Source organism: Sebastes umbrosus, chromosome 5, assembly GCF_015220745.1.
Source record: "Sebastes umbrosus isolate fSebUmb1 chromosome 5, fSebUmb1.pri, whole genome shotgun sequence".
NCBI lineage: Eukaryota > Metazoa > Chordata > Actinopteri > Perciformes > Sebastidae > Sebastes > Sebastes umbrosus.
The window spans coordinates 11516265-11538528 of NC_051273.1; the positions used below are offsets into that span (position 1 = coordinate 11516265).

At 38.1% G+C, this 22264-nt stretch overlaps 2 protein-coding genes across 4 annotated transcripts in view; one reads left to right on the top strand and one right to left on the bottom strand.

The window, feature by feature from the left end:
- The window catches only part of fnbp1l (formin binding protein 1-like), a 51671-nt gene extending 44650 nt beyond the window's left edge, over window positions 1-7021 (bottom strand). The window contains exon 1 of one of the 2 annotated variants that reach the window (XM_037769504.1): window positions 6869-7021. In XM_037769504.1, the coding sequence (XP_037625432.1) occupies window positions 6869-6895 (27 nt within the window). In that variant the 5' untranslated portion in view covers window positions 6896-7021. The remainder of the gene's footprint in view (window positions 1-6868) is intronic. The other variant, XM_037769502.1, reaches the window with a different exon arrangement.
- A 3358-nt stretch (window positions 7022-10379) lies between these two features.
- Window positions 10380-20392, top strand: si:ch211-198n5.11 (methylcrotonoyl-coenzyme A carboxylase 2). 2 transcript variants are annotated; one of them, XM_037769500.1, is made up of 13 exons: window positions 10380-10653; window positions 12712-12813; window positions 13862-14026; window positions 14133-14329; window positions 14535-14713; window positions 14850-14930; window positions 16541-16719; window positions 16826-17045; window positions 17345-17436; window positions 18168-18324; window positions 18647-18769; window positions 19762-19995; window positions 20131-20392. In XM_037769500.1, the coding sequence occupies exons 1-13, from the start codon at window positions 10634-10636 to the stop codon at window positions 20215-20217; spliced, it is 1836 nt and encodes a 611-aa protein (XP_037625428.1). In that variant the 5' UTR covers window positions 10380-10633; the 3' UTR covers window positions 20218-20392. The 2 variants fall into 2 exon arrangements, with proteins under 2 accessions (XP_037625428.1, XP_037625429.1); XM_037769501.1 differs by lacking the exon at window positions 10380-10653 and adding an exon at window positions 12150-12168.
- The last annotated feature ends 1872 nt before the right edge of the window (window positions 20393-22264 follow it).

A 22264-nucleotide genomic window follows, 5' to 3' on the forward strand; every position in this document is an offset into this window, starting at 1 on the left:
AGTGTGAGAGCAGCAGAGATGCTACCCTACGGCCAGTAAGACCTTGATATACTGTAAGCTACGATCTATAAATATCACAAACAGGAGTGGGGATATTGAGCATGCATGTCTGAGTCCGATGACCACCTGATGCCAAGAATACAAACAATCCTCTTGCTCCAAGTATCAAATGATTCACACATAACCCCGGTACCCCATTCTCCAACAACACGTCCCACAGGACACCTGAGGGAACTCAGTAATAAGCCTTTTCAAAATCCACACAACGCATGAAGGAAAGAAAAGCAAACTCTTGTGACCCCCTTGATCTGCAGGAGGGTAAAAACCTGCTCACTGCTCTGAATCTGAGTTTCCACAATTGGTCTAAAGTCCCCTCTCCATTTAACAGCTGACAGACTTCAAAGTAAAATCAAGAGTCTAGCCAGCCGTTTAAAGCCTGTCCTCTGTCCTCTGTCTTTCCATCCTTTATACCCTATCCTTGTCTTTCAGTTTAGCCGACCAGTGGAGACGACTGCCTGTCAGCCTCTTGTCCTTCAGTCAGACTTGGCTGCTCCGCTCTGCTGGCCTCCGGCTCACCTCAACCAGACAGACCAGAGCACAGCGTGGCAGCATCCTGGCACTGAGCGCACACACACAACGCACACAGAGCTTTAATTCAGACCAACACTTCCTACTTTATGTGTGTGTCTCGGAGGGCAGGAAGCCAGCGTGGTAATAGGATGTTCCTCACTCGCTTTGTAATGTCTCAAAGACCTGGATTAGAGCCAAAATGCAGGGCAAAAGCAAAGGCACCAAGCTTCATATAATGCTTTATATTCATATAATGCTGTTTGAAAAAAAAAAAACTCAAATGATTAGTCCATTGGTTTACAGCCTAGGGGTTGGGACGCACCTTGTGATGCCGTCACAAGAAAAATCTGAGGGCTCACAAGATGATCAAAAGGATAGGAAAAAATAAAAAAAATACATATATATGCTATACAAAATTATGTTATTTTTCAGACTCTCCTCTAACCTTCAAATAAATAAAACACAGAAAAGCATTACTTTTTGTTTGAAATCGTGAACAACCAGTAGAAATATGTAATACTGAGGATGCAAAAGCATCAATGGACTGGCCTGCAATGTTGGAAATCACTGGATTCGTCAGAAAATCAACCAAAAGCTATTTTGATGATCAGAGTAATCGTTTCATTAATTTCTCAAGCAAAACTGACAAATTAGCTGGTTCTAGCTTCTCAGATGTGGAGGTTGGCTACTTTTCTTTATCTTATATGTGACAGTTAATGAAATATCTTTGAGTTTGTTGGACTGTTGGTCCAATAAAACATGCCATCTGAAGACATTCAAACTGATGATGGCTGACTCAATGCAGCCATCATAATCATACATGAGACAATCAATTATCCCAGTAGCCATATTAATAAGATTTGGCAGACAACTGTAATCTCTGCTATTGGGACAATCATGTTTTATTTGAGATTAGACAGCCAACCACCTACTACCTATAAATTAGACAGACAATAATGTATAATGTCTGACATTAATAGTCAGTCATCTGTAAAACACAGCAGCCAATCAACAGTTCTACATCCCATCGTACGGACAATAATCCGTAATCTGACATTACGCAGCCAATCATGTGTAATCTGACATCAGGCAGCCAACACATTAATCCCATCAGTGGATTGAGGGGATTATGACGGACCGTCAACAAGCGTCCCCACTCAGCAGCTCATAGTGTGCTTTACTTTGCAAGAGCACTGACAAAAAAAGACGATGCAGAGATGGACTGAAAAATATTTCATGAGCAAATTAACACTTTGAATTTTAGTTATTTTTACTAAAGTCACTCTATGGATTTATTTCATTTGGACATCTGATGGTGGATTTTCTACATTAGTTTTGGGCATTTAAAAATCCTGCTGTTGAATTTTAATTCAACTGTGTTATTTTTGTATTTGTAAGTGTTAAAACTATATGTTAATTTTCTTATAATCTTGAATTTCGTCTCCAAATGTTTCTTTTCTTATGTTCTAAAGCTTTTAGAAATTGTATGCGATATTGATCTTTACAAATACAAGACGGGTTGACATATGTGTGTACATGTATATACATATATATACGTATATGCACGTATATGTACGTATATACACATATAGATAGATAAATATATAGATAGATATACTGTCATAAATCCCAACGAGATGATCCCAAAGATCAGATTTTTATATATAGATTTCTGCACATATTTAATAATACCAAGGACTCATGCTGAAACAATCAATTGATTTGTTTGTCAACATGTGATAGCCATTTTTTTTACAGTTTTTGGAAATTGTATCGATGTAAATGATTGAATACTGGAAAAAAAAATTACACACCGATGCATTGATAATGAAAATAATCATAACTTGCAGCCCTACTGAGAACCAGTTTAAAAAGTTTTCTTGGTATGAACATTCTTACATCTCATAAGTTGTTCATGAAACTGGATCAAATGGTAGCAAACATCTAGAAGCAGGAACGTGTTATCTTATCTTTTTCTGATAAAGAAATTGGCCGAAACCACATTCACACCTTTAGAAACAGGCTCAAAAGTATTTACATTTCCCTTCCAGTCTTACACCCATGTTCAGGAGCCAGTCTCTCCACATCTGTCCATCTGGAAACACAAGCTGACACAGCTGATTATATCCTCCCCATACTTGGAAAAAGGAAGAAAAACTGAATGGATATCATGGATGGATGGAGGGAGGCCCAAAAACAATAAAATCCTTACAAATCAGATCTGTGTTCATGACGTGCACATTATTTCACAACCCTTTTCAATCACAGACAAGCAAACAGTTGTGTCTTTGTCTGTAGCAGCATGGTCATGTTACATTTGAGGGCTGAGCAAGCAAAAAAAATAGCTTATATTAAACTGTAGATAATAACCACTGAGGTCAGCTGGAGGAGTATCATCTCAGGGAGGGTGAAGTACCCCCCTCCTTTCTGTACAACCAGACAGAGAGGATGCTGCTGGTTGCCTCTCTGGTTACAACAAGCATGTGATGGCCAACACCCCAAAAAAATACAGTATGTCAGCTATGACTCTTATTCAAACAAATATTCAATCAATTCAAGAAACCATTAACCATTAGCCACAAGAATAGGATGATGACTGATTTGTGCACTGATTTCTTTTTTAATTGATTATATGTATATGTGTTTTTGTATGTGTATATACTGTATGTGCGTATATGTGTATGTATGTATATATGTATACGGTATATATATATATGTATAAATAAATAGATTTTATTTTATTGTTTTAAATTTTATTTCTTTTATTTGTTTATATTATTTGTACTTATTTATCTATTTTTGTATATAATATGTTTTTCCTGTATCTATACTGGCTTATTTTATATTAATATTAGGTTTATTAAGTTTCTTTGTACTGAAAATGTTATTATTGGGGACGTTTGTGAATGTTTGTTCTGTTGTTTCAAAATGAACAAAAAAACAATAAATATAATATTGAAGAAATTGCACTATCTCTTTTTTTATTGTATTATCTTTTTTAGCACCTATGGGATTGTCACAATCTAATTTCGTTGTACTACACAATGACAATAAAGGGCTTGAATCTTGAATCTTGAATTAAACCACATCATAATATCCCAATTTGAGACCAAGGGGGGGACATCACCCACTCATAATCTACTGTACTTGACAAAGAGCAGCTCCTGTTTAAGTAATATTAGTAATGAAATCTAATATATCTGACTTGTATTTACTGGTGGAGTTATAGGATATAGGGCAAGATGTTGGGAGGGTGAATTAGCTATATGGGGCTGATTCATGTAACCCCTTCTATCTCTTTTTTTATTGTATTATCTTTTCATTAGCACCTATGGGATTGTCAAAATCTAATTTCGTTGTACTACACAATGACAATAAAGGGCTTGAATCTTGAATCTTGAATTAAACCACATCATAATATCCCAATTTGAGACCAAGGGGGGGACATCACCCACTCATAATCTACTGTACTTTACAAAGAGCAGCTCCTGTTTAAGTAATATTAGTAATGAAATCTAATATATCTGACTTGTATTTACTGGTGGAGTTATAGGATATAGGGCAAGATGTTGGGAGGGTGAATTAGCTATATGGGGCTGATTCATGTAACCCCTTCTATCTCTTTTTTATTGTATTATCTTTTCATTAGCTAGTTGTACTACACAATGACAATAAAGGGCTTGAATCTTGAATTAAACCACATCATAATATCCAATGTGAGACAAGGGGGGACATCACTCACTCATAATCTACTGTACTTGACAAAGAGCAGCTCCTGTTTAATAATAATAATAATAATAATACATTTTATTTGGTGGCGCCTTTCAGGACACCTTACAAAGTTTAAGTGATATTAGTAATGAAATCTAATATGGACTGACTTGTATTTACTGGTAGAGTTATAAGATATAGGGCAAGAGGTTGGGAGGTGAATTAGCTATATGGGGCTGATTCATGTAACCCCTTCTATCTCTTTTTTTATTGTATTATCTTTTCATTAGCACCTATGGGATTGTCAAAATCTAATTTCGTTGTACTACACAATGACAATAAAGGGCTTGAATCTTGAATTAAACCACATCATAATATCCAATGTGAGACATCACTCACTCATAATCTACTGTACTTGACAAAGAGCAGCTCCTGTTTAATAATAATAATAATAATAATAAAACATTTTATTTGGTGGCGCCTTTCAGGACACCTTACAAAGTTTAAGTGATATTAGTAATGAAATCTAATATGAACTGACTTGTATTTACTGGTAGAGTTATAAGATATAGGGCAAGAGGTTGGGAGGTGAATTAGCTATATGGGGCTGATTCATGTAACCCCTTCTATCTCTTTTTTTATTGTATTATCTTTTCATTAGCACCTATGGGATTGTCAAAATCTAATTTCGTTGTACTACACAATGACAATAAAGGGCTTGAATCTTGAATCTTGAATTAAACCACATCATAATATCCCAATTTGAGACCAAGGGGGGGACATCACTCACTCATAATCTACTGTACTTGACAAAGAGCAGCTCCTGTTTAAGTAATATTAGTAATGAAATCTAATATATCTGACTTGTATTTACTGGTGGAGTTATAGGATATAGGGCAAGATGTTGGGAGGGTGAATTAGCTATATGGGGCTGATTCATGTAACCCCTTCTATCTCTTTTTTATTGTATTATCTTTTCATTAGCTAGTTGTACTACACAATGACAATAAAGGGCTTGAATCTTGAATTAAACTACATCATAATATCCAATGTGAGACATCACTCACTCATAATCTACTGTACTTGACAAAGAGCAGCTCCTGTTTAATAATAATAATAATAATAATAATAATACATTTTATTTGGTGGCACCTTTCAGGACACCTTACAAAGTTTAAGTGATATTAGTAATGAAATCTAATATGAACTGACTTGTATTTACTGGTAGAGTTATAAGATATAGGGCAAGAGGTTGGGAGGTGAATTAGCTAGATGGGGCTGATTCATGTAACCCCTTCTATCTCTTTTTTATTGTATTATCTTTTCATTAGCTAGTTGTACTACACAATCACAATAAAGGGCTTGAATCTTGAATTAAACTACATCATAATATCCAATGTGAGACAAGGGGGGACATCACTCACTCATAATCTACTGTACTTGACAAAGAGCAGCTCCTGTTTAATAATAATAATAATAATAATACATTTTATTTGGTGGCGCCTTTCAGGACACCTTACAAAATTTAAGTGATATTAGTAATGAAATCTAATATGAACTGACTTGTATTTACTGGTAGAGTTATAAGATATAGGGCAAGAGGTTGGGAGGTGAATTAGCTATATGGGGCTGATTCATGTAACCCCTTCTATCTCTTTTTTTATTGTATTATCTTTTCATTAGCACCTATGGGATTGTCAAAATCTAATTTCGTTGTACTACACAATGACAATAAAGGGCTTGAATCTTGAATCTTGAATTAAACCACATCATAATAATAATGTCTCTGTTTGTGTCTGCAACTTTGTGTTCTTGCTGCTGACCATCTTGGCCAGGTCTCCCTTGGAAAATAGGTTCTTAATCTCAATGGGACTAACCTGGTTAAATAAAGGTTAAATAAATAAAATATAAAATATAACTGACTTGTATTTACTGGTATAGAGTTATAAGATGTATTGCAAGAGGTTGGGAGGTGAATTAGCTATATGGGGCTGATTCATGTAACCCCTTTATCATCACATGGAAGACAAAAGATGTGGATATCTGGCCACAAAGAGGCCAATCAGTCAGTGAAGTTATGGTTCATTTAAAGTACCACCGAGCAGGACGGTGGTCTCTACCCGGATTCTCCACCCTGCTACCGGGATGGCTTCTCTTCAGAAACAGGGTGTGACACTCACAGAAGAAACCTTCACATACAACTTCATAACTTGCAAGTGTAAAAACAAAAACACCAATTCAGCATGTTAGATATTATTTGAGTTGATAAGTAACCAGAGAAGGCAGCGTGACCTCTTTCCCTCCCTCCACCGCCCCCGGGTTGTGGTGCCCGTGTGTCCGCAGTCTGTGCCTATTGTTCCGCCGCTGTCACAGCCGTTAAGGTGCTACCGCGGATTAGCTTGTTAGCTTCGCCGGCTAACAGCACAGCTCAGCCGGCCAGCTAACGTTAGCCGCTCCACACAAAGGTAACACGGCACCTTTCTTCCACTCCCAACACCAACGGTCGGTGTGTTGTTGACCAGGAGGCCAACACAAAACGAGCCCAAACAGGTAGTCATAAATATAGTTTAAAGAGTTTTAAACATACCCAGAGCTCCGTTCCCCAACTCATCATGAGTTCTCCCGTATTTGGATGTAGATTTCCCCGCTCAGACTCTCCTAAACTGCCGCTGGGACTCCGCTCCTCCGGTCCTCCTGACTGACTGACTGAACACACACTCCTCCTTCTTCTCCTCCTCCTGCACTCTATCCGCCTGGATCAGCAGGGCCGCCCACACCAGTACCAGTACAGGGGCCCTGGACCACAGTGGCCCCATGGTGAATGGTCAGTACAGGCAAAATTAAGAAATAAATAAAATACAGTAAAAATTGTGGGCTTTCTTTAAATAATGATGTGATTTTAGACTACCTGGAAACAAAAATATTTAAGAACTATAAGATAAAAAGCCTATTAACAATTAAATTCTGTTCAGACAATTAATTACATGTAATAACCTCCTGGGAACCGAGTAAAAAAAGAGTCTTCCAATTACTTTTTTTGTGTGATTTCCTTCCTATTTAGGGTTAAAAAAAAAATCTTACAATTTAGGCTTTTTAAACTTTATTTTTTATTTACAGCATCTCCACTGTAGTGGACCACAGGATCATTTCAGTGTGAAAAGACTACAAAAATGAACAGATTATGTCCGTAGAGTGATATTAAACCAAGAATACATTCAACTTGATTAAAAAAACACATGCCATATCACTGGAAAGCCCATGATGTCCTCTTTACAATACACCAGGGGTTGATAAAGTAAGTCAAAAGAGTAAAAGGCTGTTGCATGTGGAAAAATTGTCCACTACAGAGGACACATGTCATTAGGCTGGGTCTCAGGAGGTTAAATAAATAAAATACAGCAAAAACTATGGGCTTTCTTTAAAGGTCCCATATCGTGCTCATTTTCAGGTTCATGTTTGTATTTTGGGATTCTGCTAGAGCATGTTTACATGCTTTAATGTTCAAGAAACACATTATTTTTCTCATACTGTCTGTCTGAATATACCTGTATTCACGCCCTGTCTGAAACGCTCCGTTTTAGCTCATTTCAACGGAATGGCAACGGAATTGCGATGCTAGGAAACAGTTTTGGTCCATGTTTACATCGTGTCAGCTGATGTCATTCACATACACTGCAACAGGAAATAAGCTGGGACACATTTAGTATGTTGACGTTTAAAACTGTGAAATGGTCTAAATATTGTAGATTTGTGACATCACAAATGGACAGAAATCCTAACAGCTTGTTTCAAACGCACAGTTTCTGAATACGGGCTGTGTGTATTTCTCCATGGATTGAGTGTTTTGATACTTTCACAGTATTTATTTATCATTTTAGCTTGTTTTATGATATAAAAGACATGAAAATCTCACTTTTTACAATATGGGACCTTTAAATAATTATGTGATTTTAAAAAAATTAAAGAACTATAAGATAAAAAGCCTATTAACAAAAATTGAGCAACTCAATTCTGTTCAGACAATTAATAACATGTTTTTGTGAAGAGGAAACTATTGAACAGGTGTTTATAGATTGTTTTCATGCTACTTCTTTTTTGTTTTAATTTACAGAAGAATCTCTCAAAACATTTTGAAAAAAAGATATCATACTAACAAAGATTGAGATATTACTCACTGTCAACAATCCCAGTTTTTCGGCAGATGAGATTTACATAATTAATTTGATTATTATCTTTGCAAAATACAGTATTATATACATAAAATGATATGACTTGAAAGAATACCCTCCTTTTATATTTATAAAGATACTGATTTTAAAGCATATCTGACTATGATTGATAATTTATAACTCAAAAAATCTAAATTGACTAAAACTATTAAATTGATTAGACATTTCAAATGTATTCCAATTGCAGACCCCGATTGTTTTTTTGAATCATCTTTTCCTTTCCTTACATTTTAGTTGTTGTATAATTTATTTTTTTAAAATATTTTTTTTACACTGTAAAATATATTTGCAGAATTGTAATGACAAATCTGAACATGTATATGAATCTACTGTATTGAACTTTTGAAATAAAGTATTATTTAAAAAAAATTCAATCACATGTTGTAATTTTATTTATTATTAAGTTTTATTGATTAATTCAGTAATCAGATAAATGCAAATGATCCAGAGAAGTGCCACAAAATTTGTTTTATTTTATGATTGTGATTGATTGTCTATTTCTTCATAATCAATCTCTCAGTTTAGGTCAGTAGCATGTATACAGAAAGTTTCCTATTGCCTTCTGATGCAACTATATTCACTTGATCTGGTGTTTATTTAAATCAAATGACCCACATCAAAAAAACACCATAGCTGAAACTGACATTGATGGAAAGGAATTTAATTTTGAGAAAACCTGCTTCATTTTAAGTAGTGATCATCAGTTAATGATAGAGACTCTATTGGTTGTGTTGCTGCCATAGATATTGGTCTGTTGCACATTATTTCACTGGGTTGTGGGCAGTTTGTGTTTTTATATTGTAAATGTTTTAAATTCTTAACTTTGGACAGAAACCATGACAGAGACCCTCCTCATTAATTGGTGAACGACTAGTTCCCTCTAGTGGTCGAGATTTGTCAGTACAGCTGTAGTCATACAATCAGACGTAGGTTTACATATAAAAGGAATTTGCCTTGGTGTTTGGTGCATACAATCAAAATATTAAGAGGACATAAAAAAAATACAATCAAAATACTGTAAGAGTCAAGAAACATAAATATAGAATAGAAAGATTACAATAAAAATATGTAAAAATACTATGAAAAGTATGTACAATATAACTTTTAAAATGAAAGAGCTGTATAATTTTCTGCAGGATGTGCAAAAATATTGAACAGGGGATGTGCAGTATGAAGTATAAATAGAATGCGTGCAATACACAGAGATATTAGTCCAAAAGATGTGTGTTAATGTGACACATAGAGAGAGATGTGAAGACGTTAATGCAACTTGTATGTCTATGGGAGGGATAAGAGTCCAAGTCAGTCCCGGGCCTTGTTGGTGAGGCCAACTGCAGATAGGAAGAAACAGTTTCTGTGGTCCTGATGAACCACAGCCTCCTGCCAGAGTGGAATGACTCAAAAAGCTTGTGTTCAGGTTGGCAGGGGTCGGCCGCAATCTTTCCTGCCTACCTCAGGGTCCTGGAGGCGTACAGGTCCTGGAGTGATGGCAGATTGCAGCAAACATCAAACATTAAATTTCACTGTGTGCTGAGCTCCGTACAAAGCAATGTGTGACAATAAAATCAGATTTACATTTTACATTATCATTATTATTATTTTGCACATTCCATCCTCATCATTCATTTCTATATATATATATATATATATATATAAAATATATTTTCATATATATATATATTTTAAAATGTATGATTCTGGACTTTTACAGTACTCTTTCTTTTTTTTTTTCTGATTTTGATTCTGATCCACACTAATGTATATTTACAGATGGACAGTCAAGCGCAATATGGCGATGGATTTAAGAGAAACTGATTTAGTTAAACGAATCTAGAGTTTTCCTCATTATTATTATTATTATTATTATTATTATTATTATTTATTTTATTTTATTTTATTTTATTTTATTTTATTTTATTTTATTTTATTTTATTTTATTTCTGCACAATCTCCTGTTCCACTCTCCAGTGGTCCAGATGGTGGCGGTATTGCACCTCTAAGATGGTTTGCCAACCGCCAATAAACACCAAAGAAGAAGAAGAAGAGTAAGAGCAGGTTTGTTTATTTTTCAGCCACTACAGCTGTAACAATAACTAGTTATATTACAGCAGACGCAGACAGACATGTACCGCTGCATTGTAAGGTAAGAGACTTTACATCTTTTCTATCCATAAATCTAACGTTGCTCGTTTATTCTTCAGTTGAAGTGCACTCAGGAGTCTTCACGACCTTTGGCATACATCTCTTTTACAGTTAGCTATAACGACTTATCTAGTGTCAAAGGTTGTCCACATGTTACTACAAAACTATTTATACTCACTTATATAAGCATGTTAAGATTCATGTGTTTAAATAGACAAAATATGTGCAAAATGTGTGTGTACACTGTCATTGACGCCATGTATACATAACTTATAGCCTACATTTTTTGTACGTGGTTGGAAAGAGTGTTTATTTACCTTCACAATGATGTCCAACTTGTTAAGCCGTGGACACACTGCCCGCTTCAGGCTCGCGTGACGGCGCGTCAGACGCACGTCAGACGCGCGTCTATTTTATAGAATAGAAGGCTCGCCTATTTTACACGCAAGCCCCTCGCGTCTCAGCTGCGTGTCCCAGCAGCAACAGACAGTGAAGGTGATCTATTGACAATATATGAACATCAAGTACATACAAGTACCTGACACATAAATTTGGGTAACAATTTTAATTATAATCATTTTCTGGAGGTTTAAATTGCTGGGGTCAAATTGACCCCAAGGATAAAAGATGTTCGTAATTTGAAGGTAACAGGAGGGTTAATACAGCGTCAGGAGCCTCAGTAGCTGTGGAAGATCCATACGCAGCCACAACAGCCTGACACCTCCTCCTCATGCTGGTCACCAACCTGGTCACACGTTGCTGTGGGATGGCGTTCCATTCCTCAACCAGGATTCATTCCATTCAGCCAGCGTGGTTGTGGATTCCCTCAATGATGTCACTGGCAAAACAAGGCTTGTCATCATTGAAGGCCATCTCAATGCAGTGAGATATCGGGATGAGATTCTGCAGCCAGTAGCAATCCCATATCTCCACAATCTGGGACCTAACTTCATCCTCCAAGATGACAACGCTCGCCCCCACAGAGCCAGGGTTATCACAGACTACCTCCACAATGTGGGAGTAGAGAGAGTGGAACGGCCTGCCAAGAGTCCACACCTAAACCCAATTCAACACTTGTGGGATCAGCTTGGGCGTGCTGTACGTGTTAGAGTGACCAACACAACCACGCTGGCTGACCTGTAACGAATCCTGGTTGAGGAATGGAACGCCATCCCACAGCAATGTGTGACCAGGTTGGTGACCAGCATGAGGAGGAGGTGCCAGGCTGTTGTGGCTGCGTATGGATCTTCCACCACTACTGAGGCTCCTGACGGTGTATTAAATGAATAAAGTGTAAAATAGCCAATATGTATTGTTTGTTCCTTGTTACTGATAGAGAGTTCAATCATCCAATCCACCAAACAAATCAAAACAAGAGTCAACACCAACAGGAGAATGCACTGTTTACCATTGGCGGAGCATTTTGGCAAATTTGTCTTGGGCGCTCCCCACATAATCAGCTGTGCTGCTCATCCCACAAATGCATGATCCTTACAAGTTGGACATCATTGTGAAGGTCAATAACCAGGCTTTCCAACAATGTAAAATACAATGCCAATTAGCATTGTAACAGCAGAGAAATAATCCACCAAACACAAGTTTCCAAACTTTTTTTTCCGAGTTTATTTACTGTATATTACAAGAACAGGATTCAGTTTAGTATAAACTAGTTGTAACATTAGTTACATTCAAGCCAGGAAGAAACAAAGTGAAAGAACAACATTAAGTCTCCATAGGAGGTAACATTTCGCTAATCAATGAACATCCAACAGTTAGCTTCATAGTACTTTAGCATGCTTAAAATGCTGTATCTTGGCAACACATCAGCCTCAGACAGCTGCCCAGGTTAGCAGTAGGCTAACTGAAAAATGAAATCAATAAATCACGGTTCAAAGGACATTTTGTTTTTTAGTTGACTATGACAGAATACAGTGATCCCCAAATGTTAGAGACTGCCCTAGATGTACTGTACCTGTTTAATGATTGAAGACCCACCTGTTTGTTTGAGTTTTTTGTCTCTCTCTCTCTCTCTCTCTCTCTCTCTCTCTGTCCCTTAAAGGAGTGTGTGTGGCGTAGGAAAAGTGTGTCCTGCCTTTGTGCCTCCTTACACCCAGTCACCATCGTGGATGCTGAGAAACAGGACAGAGGAGAGACATCACAGGTGACTACATCACTAGGACTCCTGTGGTTCCCTGGACTATAGGCTAAATACTTACAGAAACATATATGCAGTGGTTTGTTGTCAGGGATAGAAACAAAATATGATACACAAATAATATGTAGTTTTGAACAATTTGAGGAAAATATCAAATTGTGATTTTTATGACCAATATTGTGATTTGAATATTGGCTATTTTCTTATATAACTGTACCGAACATAATCACAAATTCATCTGGTTTCTACCTTAATAGAATCATTTAAGATAGTGCTGTTAAGGTCAAATTGACCACTTTAGCCCACATCTATTAAGATATTACATTATTGGTATACTTGAAACTACTCAATAATATAAGAGTTGGCCATTCATTGTAATAATAATTAATTAAACTGATGTTAAGTCTGTTTCTCCAACTCACAGAATTAATGTTAAATACATTATAGCTGAGTAAATCTGCTGGTGACAATTGTCATTATAAGCTGTGAAATCTTTGAAGCTTTAACTCTTACTTACTACAGCTTGTTAACACACTGCTAAATTAAAGTTAAAAGCTGCTCTTGTGGTTTTAATTTACAGTAAAATCGACTAATTGTTCAACCCTGTTACACAATTAAAAATAATTTTAAGGTGGACGAAAACCTACATTTTGTGACTCAAAAGGTAATATAATAAAGAAAATCTGAATTTTTTCATTTCTACAAAGTCTTACTTGTTGGACAATGCTTTTGTCATACATGTACTATCAGGTAATGCAGTGCATACTAAAGTGTTCGCATGGAGCACTGATATACTGGAGACATGTTGGGTATTTTTGCTATTTATGTTCTCATCAATTTACAGTATAAGGAAAGCCGATTGCAACGTAACAACATACTGACAATAACTTGCATTACTTTTACATATTCTATAGATTTTCACACGTTCTTCTGTAATTGTCACATCTTTTTTATCACGTTGTAAACTAACCATAAACATACTTCATCCGACAGTATCTCTGATTAACATTCCTATTAGTGATACCACTGTTTATTTATGAATCTTGTGTTACAGGCTGGCTGAGCAGTGTTGGCAATGTTCAGTCCGCAGCATGAGCTCTGCAGCCAGGAAGAAGAAAGCTCTGCGCAGTGCCTTCCCGGTGCTGGAGCAGCCCCTCCAGCCCGAACACCAACGTGTGTATGAAGCTAACCTCCGAAACAGCGACGCCTGCCACAACAAGTAAGTCCTGCACTCGTCAGATCTAGTTGATTTCCTCCACTGCTTTTATTTATTGAAATAAATGTGTAAATGCATGCCATTCATTAGCTCTCTATCTTTCTGTAAGGTACATAGAGTTTAGTGAAAAGGTAAGGAAAGGTGGAGGGGAAAACGCCATCGCCAGACACACTCAGAGAAACAGGAAGTTGCTGGTCAGGGATCGGCTGCGCTTATTGCTGGATGATGAGGACTTCCTGGAGCTGTCACCATTCGCTGGTCTGGGTCTGCCGTACGGGGATGTCCCTTCAGCCGGCTGCATGACTGGTCAGAAACCACTAGCTGCAAACCTGTATCTTTAAACTATAGATTGAATAATCTGACTAGTTTGACTACAGCTAAGTGCATCTGGTTTACTCTTCTGACCTCTATTATTTCAGACAGTGAGCAATTTGTTTCCCACTTTATGACGATGCTTTGTGATGGACATGCACGCCACTGACTTATACCGTGTGTGTGTGTATCCATCCAGGTATTGGCAGGATCAATGGCCTGTGGTGTGTGTTCATTGCCCAAGATGCCACAGTGAAAGGCGGCACATCGTATCCAATCACGGTGAAGAAGACGCTACGAGCACAGGAAGTAGCAATTCAGAATCGCCTGCCTTGTGTTTACCTGGTCGACTCTGGAGGAGCTTTCTTACCACTGCAGGTAAACAACAACACACACCTCTGCCATAATAAGTGCTTAGCATCGGAAGAGTGTCTTTCTAAGAGATCTGAATGTAGTCTGAATTATATTTACTGCTTATCTCTAATTCTCTCTGTGTGTGTTTATGATTATCAAGTCAGAGATCTTTCCTGATAAGAACCAGGGAGGAAGGTTGTTCTATAACGAAGCCATCATGTCTGCCATGAAGATCCCACAGGTAAAGACATATAAAGTTGTACATGCTGGCCTTAACAGAACAACTAAACAACATTTTGACATGTCTCTGCAGGGTAAACACAGGTGAAATAGATAACATTAATTTTCCATTTAGATGGGTCAAGTCCCTGGTATTGTGCATGCTGGCTCACTGAAATGGCTGACGCACTAAATAGAACAGGACCCTAACTAATTCGATAAATTACACCTGTGTTCACCCTGTTATGACATGTCAAAGTGGCTGCTGTGAAAAGGGCCTATTTGTTGTAATAAATATCAAACAGATGTCACATCTGACATGTTACTATTCCTGGGGCTATGCAAAACAAAGCAGACAAAACAGTTAAAATATGGTAACAATATATACATTATATTCAGGAACTGTATAATACTGTTTCCCAGTGCATTTGTTCTTGGGTAGTCTGTTTTAAAGGGACTATTTGTAACTTTCAGAAATGCTTGTTAACAGCGACACCTGTGGCCGTGAAATCAACGAAAGTCAGCGTCGAGCTCGCGCTTGCTCGCTCTAAATATACCTGAACGAGCATCACTCAAAACAGTGAGGCGACACACGTCAGCTAAAAGCACAATATCACTCTATATTTCAGCTGCTTGGCAGTAATGTAAGCTGACCAGACGAAGGTCTCTCCATGAATCAATGCTGATCCTAGTGTTGGCTTTTCCTGCTTAAGTGCAGGCTGAAGCAGCGGGGCTCTGCAGCGTGTCTCCCTGCTCTCTCCGCCCGCAGCCGGAGAGAGCAGAGGAGACACCGGCACCCGGTCGGTACCGAGAGGGTAACGTAACTCTCTGAAGAGCTCCGTCACTTCACAAGACACGGGAAAGCTCTGTTGGTCTGGAGGAGCTGCAGCAGTTATTTCTGCACAAACGTCCACTGTGCATTCACTAGATATTCTCAGAGCTAAACTAACTCTTCTGCGGTGTGTAGTGAGCGCGCGTTCACGTCTAGAGGTGGAGGACGCGCGCGCTGTCTGAGTGAAGGAGAGCAGGCAGCGGAGACGAGGCTCCGGCCACACGCGAGCGCGCATATGCGAACGTGCATGTGTGTCGACCCGCTACATTTATACGCTTAAAAAGTTACAAACAGTCCCTTTAAGGTTCCCTCTATTTTGAAGTTTAAAATTGGTTTCATACTAAGGATTCGGACATACTAAAAAATCTCACATCCTGTTTTGGCGTACGAAATAGCATATTAGTATGGAATTTCGGGGGCAACCTTAGTGTTTAATTGATCTCTAGGCTTTAGAAGGTAGAAAACGCAGTTGTAGTTTCGGGCCTTAGGCTTCTATCAAGTAAAACTGACTAAAACCCCTACCTGGTGATCTGAGAACCAGCCTGTCATTGATAAAGACACATGACAGTGTGAAGGATTCTTTGATTCCTTCTCAATCAAGTTTTTTTTAACACACCTATCAAAAAGACTTTATGAACTACAAGAATGTTTTTCAAAATTAAGTATCTGTCTTAAAAGCTGAAGTCCTGACAAGAAAAGAGATAAATCTACATTTGATAAAAGCACAGCTCCTGCAGTTTTAAAGTTGCACTCTCTCTTAAATTGCTATTTCAATATAAAAACAATGAATAATCCTAAAGGTGTCGGTGGTGTGCGGGTCATGCACGGCGGGTGGAGCTTACCTCCCCACCATGGCAGAAGAGTCAGTGATGGTGCACCGGATAGGGACTTTATTCCTGGCCGGACCCCCACTTGTCAAGGCCGCCACGGGAGAGGAAGTCACACCAGAAGACCTGGGAGGAGCCACGGTTCACGCTGAGTAGGTCCATCAATCAAACCAAATATGCAGTTATTACAGAAATAATAGTAAGAATAAGTTAACAAGTTCACATCATCAAGTCTGTCAATTCATTGTCTGGTTTCAGAGTCAGTGGCTGTGTGGACCATTTTGCCAGGGACGAAAAGGAGGCGTACTATTTCACCAGAAACATCGTATCCACCCTCAACTTCCAACTGCCCGAGGGAGAGGAGGAGGATGAGGAGATGATGAGGAAGAAGAAAGCTGAGGAGGAGCCGCTGTATAGTTCAGAGGAGCTTCTGGGGCTCGCTCCTAAAAGTTATAACTACAGTCTGGATGTTAAGATGGTACAGTGTGCAAAAATATGAAATGTTAGTGTAGTTAGCATGGGGAGTAAAAACAGTCCTTCTGACAAAACAGTCTGGCAAAAGAGCCATCTACAGGCAAACTCAATCATTGCAGATTTAAACCCAAGCACAGTACAGTTTGCCACAGTGGTTCAATGACATGTTCTCTGGGAAGTGCAGTGCAAAAAACACCCAATGACAAAACAGAACAGAAATATTTTTATTTTTTTTTAGGTTATCAGATTACTGTCTCACTGAATTAATAACAAGCTGTTGGTTGTTTCTGTCTGTCTGTCCAGGTAGTCAGTCGGCTGACAGACGCGAGCCGCTTCCAGGAGTTCAAAGCTCGCTATGGAACCACACTCATCACCGGCTTTGCAAAGATACATGGGTAAAAGATACAAACACACACACAGATTTAGATAATGAGGGCAAGAATACATTTTCAGCCAACAAATGCAAAGTCTTCAAGTATCTTAAAATAATAGTTATTATAGCATCATAATTTGACAATTTAATCATTAAAATGTTTGATTATTGTAAAGGAATATATATAACATGCAAATTGTCATTACAAATTAGGGCTGGGACGATTCACCTATCTCCCGATTCAGTACTATCACGATACTTGGGTGCCGATTCGATATGTATTGCGATTACGACTTATTGTGATTTTTGTTATCTTTTTTAACACTAGACCATGGGAAAAAGTTGAATCTGTCCCAACCGCGTCGTGCCCCCAGGGCGGGGCTCGGCTTACGTAAAAGGCGCCAGGGGTCTGCGGCGATGTCGGCAACCCACCCGACCCAACTTGAAACACGGACCAAGGAGTCTAACGCACGCGCGAGTCAGAGGGTGCAAGCAAAACCCTGTGGCGCAATGAAAGTGAGGGCCGGCGTGTGTGCGCGTGCGATTGGACCCGAAAGATGGTGACGAGAGGTTAACGTCACGCTGCCGTAAAGTGGTATCGGTGCCGTTGTATCGGAGCCGTTCTGCGAGTACGAGTACGAGTACGAGTACATGAGCACAGTATCGGACCCGATACCCGATACTGGTATCGGTATCGGTGCATCCCTATATGCAAGAATTTTCTTTTTCACATCTGTGTATGTACTGTGTTAGCCATCTGGTGGGAATAGTAGCCAACAACGGAGAGCTGTTGTACCAGGCTGCACTGAAAGGAAGCCATTTTGTCCAGCTGTGCGACCAGAGAGACATCCCCCTCATCTTCCTCCAGAACACAACACCCGCAGCAGCTCAAACACTCTCCACAACTCAGGTATTCCCTCCCAGTGAAACACACACATTCTTGTTGAAATTCAAAAGTACAACTGAAAAAGTTGACCATATTCTTCTGTCTTTTCTTGGCTTCATATTTCATTAAGTTATTATTATTAAGTCAATTTTGTACAGATATTTTGGGACATCAAAGAGAGAATAGCTGCACCTCCTGAAGAGAAGAAAATTATGAATTATGTAAATAAAAGGCAGAAAGTAGAACATTTATTTTGGTCAGTGTAAACCAAAGTGACTTTTTAATAAAAGCATGTTTTTGTTTCATATCTGTATTTTCTCTGTGTGTCTGTTTGTCTCTCTTTTAGGCAGAGATGGACAGTAACCGTCTGAAGGCTCAGGGTTCAATGATGTCAGCAGTAGCGTGTGCCACTGTCCCAAAAATCACCGTGGTGATTGGGGGTTGCCATGGTGCTGACAGCTACGCCATGGTGAGAGACACAGGTTGCGTCCGAAATACCATACTAACATGCTATTTAGTACGTTAAAACAGTACTATGTGAGATATTTTAGTATGTCCAAAACCCTAGTGTGAAACCAATAGTAGGCAAATTGCATTCTATGTCAGGTGAAATCTTACAGTATGCAACGCTGTATACTATGGTGGCATAAATATCCCACAATGTAACTCTGTAACATCAATAACGCTTCAGTTTAACTGCAAGTATAAGATTTCACTTTGCTAGGCGTTATATATATTTAAAATGAATTCATACTTTGATTCTCACAAACTGTCGCTTTGGTCACATGAGGTTGGCACAGGTTACCATGGTTACTTGCTCCATCGGCAAGGAGGCTCTCAGGAAATGACAACGTAAATTATTGCTCAGTGCATCCTAAAAGATACATACTAGTATGTTGAACGATAGTACACATATTGAGTATGTAGTGCATGCATAGTATGCGATTTCGGACAAAGCCACAGTAAACATAGCTGAAGTTATCTGATAACCACAAAACATCTTTGGTCTTTTAGAATTTAGAGGTGGTATTATTGATGCAGAAACTAAGTGTAATTCTCCTTGGGAACACAAAATGTGTCCTTTTACATTTCTTTGTATGACCGCAACTAATTGCAAAAGATTTTTAATAGAAAATAGTTTTTGTTTTGTTTATGGCAGACAATAATACTGGGCACTATCTGTCTAACCAAGTGTATCTGTCACACTATAGATATTTAAGGTATTTTTTTGGTTTGTTTCACAGTTTTAGTATCACTCTGTGCTCTACCTGATTGATAGAAACGTCAGATTTATTTTTTTTCCCACAGAAATATGCCTGAATATGTTTGTTACATTGTAAACAGCTAAGCAACAGAGAACATATACTGTACATGCAATCCCTACTATTGTACAGTATACTCATGTAGGATTTAGGATTCAGGCTTAACCCCACAATAATTAGATTTCCTGGTTTTCTCTAGTGTGGGCGGGCTTTTGACCCTAGCTTCCTGTTCCTGTGGCCCAACGCCAGAGTGTCGATGACGGCTCCGGGTCACGCTGGCTCTCTGCTTCCCTCTGACAGTGAGCAGGACGAGGACTTGAAGAAGAAGCAGGAGGACAAGTTAAATAAGAGATTGGAGGAGGAGAGCTCAGCTTTCTTCTCCTCCGGCAGGCTCTGGGACGACGGAGTCATTCTGCCTCAGGACACCAGGAAGGTAAAATGACGTCATTTTGTCTAAGCTGCTACTGGGCTTCGGGGAATTTAAGAGCTCTCACTTATCTGGACCTCTCAGAGCAGACATAAAGACACATTTTCAAATTTAAGCGTTGGTTTTTCAATCTGTTTGCAGGTTCTCAGAGACTGCCTGGACATCATCAAACAGCAGCAGTATCAGCTCTCCACAGAGAAACTACAACCACCACTTCTGCGTATTTAAAGGCTGCCATCTTTCTTCTCCTCACTTCCTCTGAACACTACAAACATCCGTCCATAGAGTGCTACAGGAATGAGTCCTAAAACCCAGAAATGAGTTAGCATTTTAGCACTTCCGGTTCCCTTGTCTGGAAGTGAATGGGTTTTTAGTTAAAAGCCTGAAATAAAGTTAAAGAGATTTTAACGTTTTGTTCTATGACATAAAATACATCAGTAAATACCTCACTCGAGAATTTTTAAGCCTTTATGTGTCTTAAAAAAGGCGGTTGCTGACAAGCTGCTAAATGAGACTACTAAACGTCATCACGTCGACTCGTCCGCCTTTACAGCCTCGTTGTGTATACTCCTGTTCATGCAACCGTGGTGTAGTTTGTTTATAGCCTAACGTTAGCTTTTTACTTCTGGCGATTGCATTCACACTTCAAAAATCATAAAAATGGTGTTCATTTGTGAAGATTATCTTGCTGAACAAAAGGTGTTAGTATCATAAACGTTTGTTTTCTGCAATAATCCAAAACCCAATAGAAAAATGCCATTGGCTTTTTGCCGAGGGAACCAGGGCGAGGCCAACTTCCTGGTTGGCCTACAAAAGTACGTCGGCAAAAGGTCATTCTCTCTTTCACATCATGTCTCAGGTCCATAAAGGTACAGTACGCTTCACCTTGACCAGCAGAAAATCCCCCAATGCTACGACATTCGTGAAAGATTCACATAAATATATCACTGTTAGATTTCTTCTGATGGCAAATTACAGGTACTGTCGATGAGAGTATGTTGTCATCTGGGTGTAACATCCAGCAGCCAAGTGGTCAGTTTGAGCCTTAAAACAATTCAGTAGAGATTTTACTTGAGTTGTTTTTTCTTTTCTTTTTTTTAGATATTATCATGTGACAAAATATTTAAATCCTTCAAGGAGAGAGAAACATGCACATTCTCAAAATTGTTTGTGGTGCTGGGAGTAGATCCCCTCCAATATGTACTTTAAAAGAAAAAAATACTTTCAATGTCCTGATGAAGGTCCTTGTTGACCGAAACGTTGACTAATAAAGCAGAGAAAAGTGTGTGCGGGAGCAGGTAATTTTTGCACTGATTTTTTTTTTTCATGTAACAATTTAATTTACAGTATGTTTTATCAAAAATACCTGATTGTAAGAAATCATGTACTGTAATTACAAATGTAAATGAGTCGTTGTAATGTAGTGTTTTTATTTGTATAAAAGAATATTATGTATTAAATTGCAAAACTAGTGTGTTGTTTTTAATTGCTTTAACAAGGATGATTTCCCAAATATGCAGGTGCCATTATAATTATGAATTTAAACATTTTCTTAGCAGTAAAATTGGATGTTTTTGCTTTGATTTTTATTAGAACAGAACTAAAAGGAGAGTTAATATTGGACTTACATTCATCAGGTTGGGACACACAATACTTTAAATGAATAATAATGTTACTCCATAACTGCTGGATGTGTAAATCAGCAACTGTTTGCTAAAAGGTTCATCACATTATGACATGTCAATTTTGTGTTCACAACTTTTTTTTGTACAAGTGGCAAAGAAAGTCAGTTCTTGCAGGTTTAAATAAATAACAATTATACATTAGCCTTTGTAATACAGTTGTTTTTCTCACACAAGATTTTCTTTTTGAAAAGCTGAAACATGTTTCTGAGTCTTTCTGTCCACATTTGAAGCTGAATGTGTATCTACTACTGTACTAGATAGTTAAAGGTCCCATATTATACTCATTTTCAGGTTCATACTTGTATTTTACATTTCTACTAGAACATGTTTACATGCTGTAATATAAAAAAAAAAGCGCTGTTTTAGGCATTTCAATGGAATTGTGTTGCTAGGCAACAGTTTGGGTCCATGTTTACTTCCTGTCAGCTGATGTGATTCACATACACTGCAACCGGAAATAAACTGGGACACATTTATAATGTTTACGTTTAAAACTTTAAAACTGGTCTATATATTGTAGATTTGTGACATCACAAAATTACAGAAATCCTTACAATTCTTTCACAGTATTTATATAGCACTTAAACCTG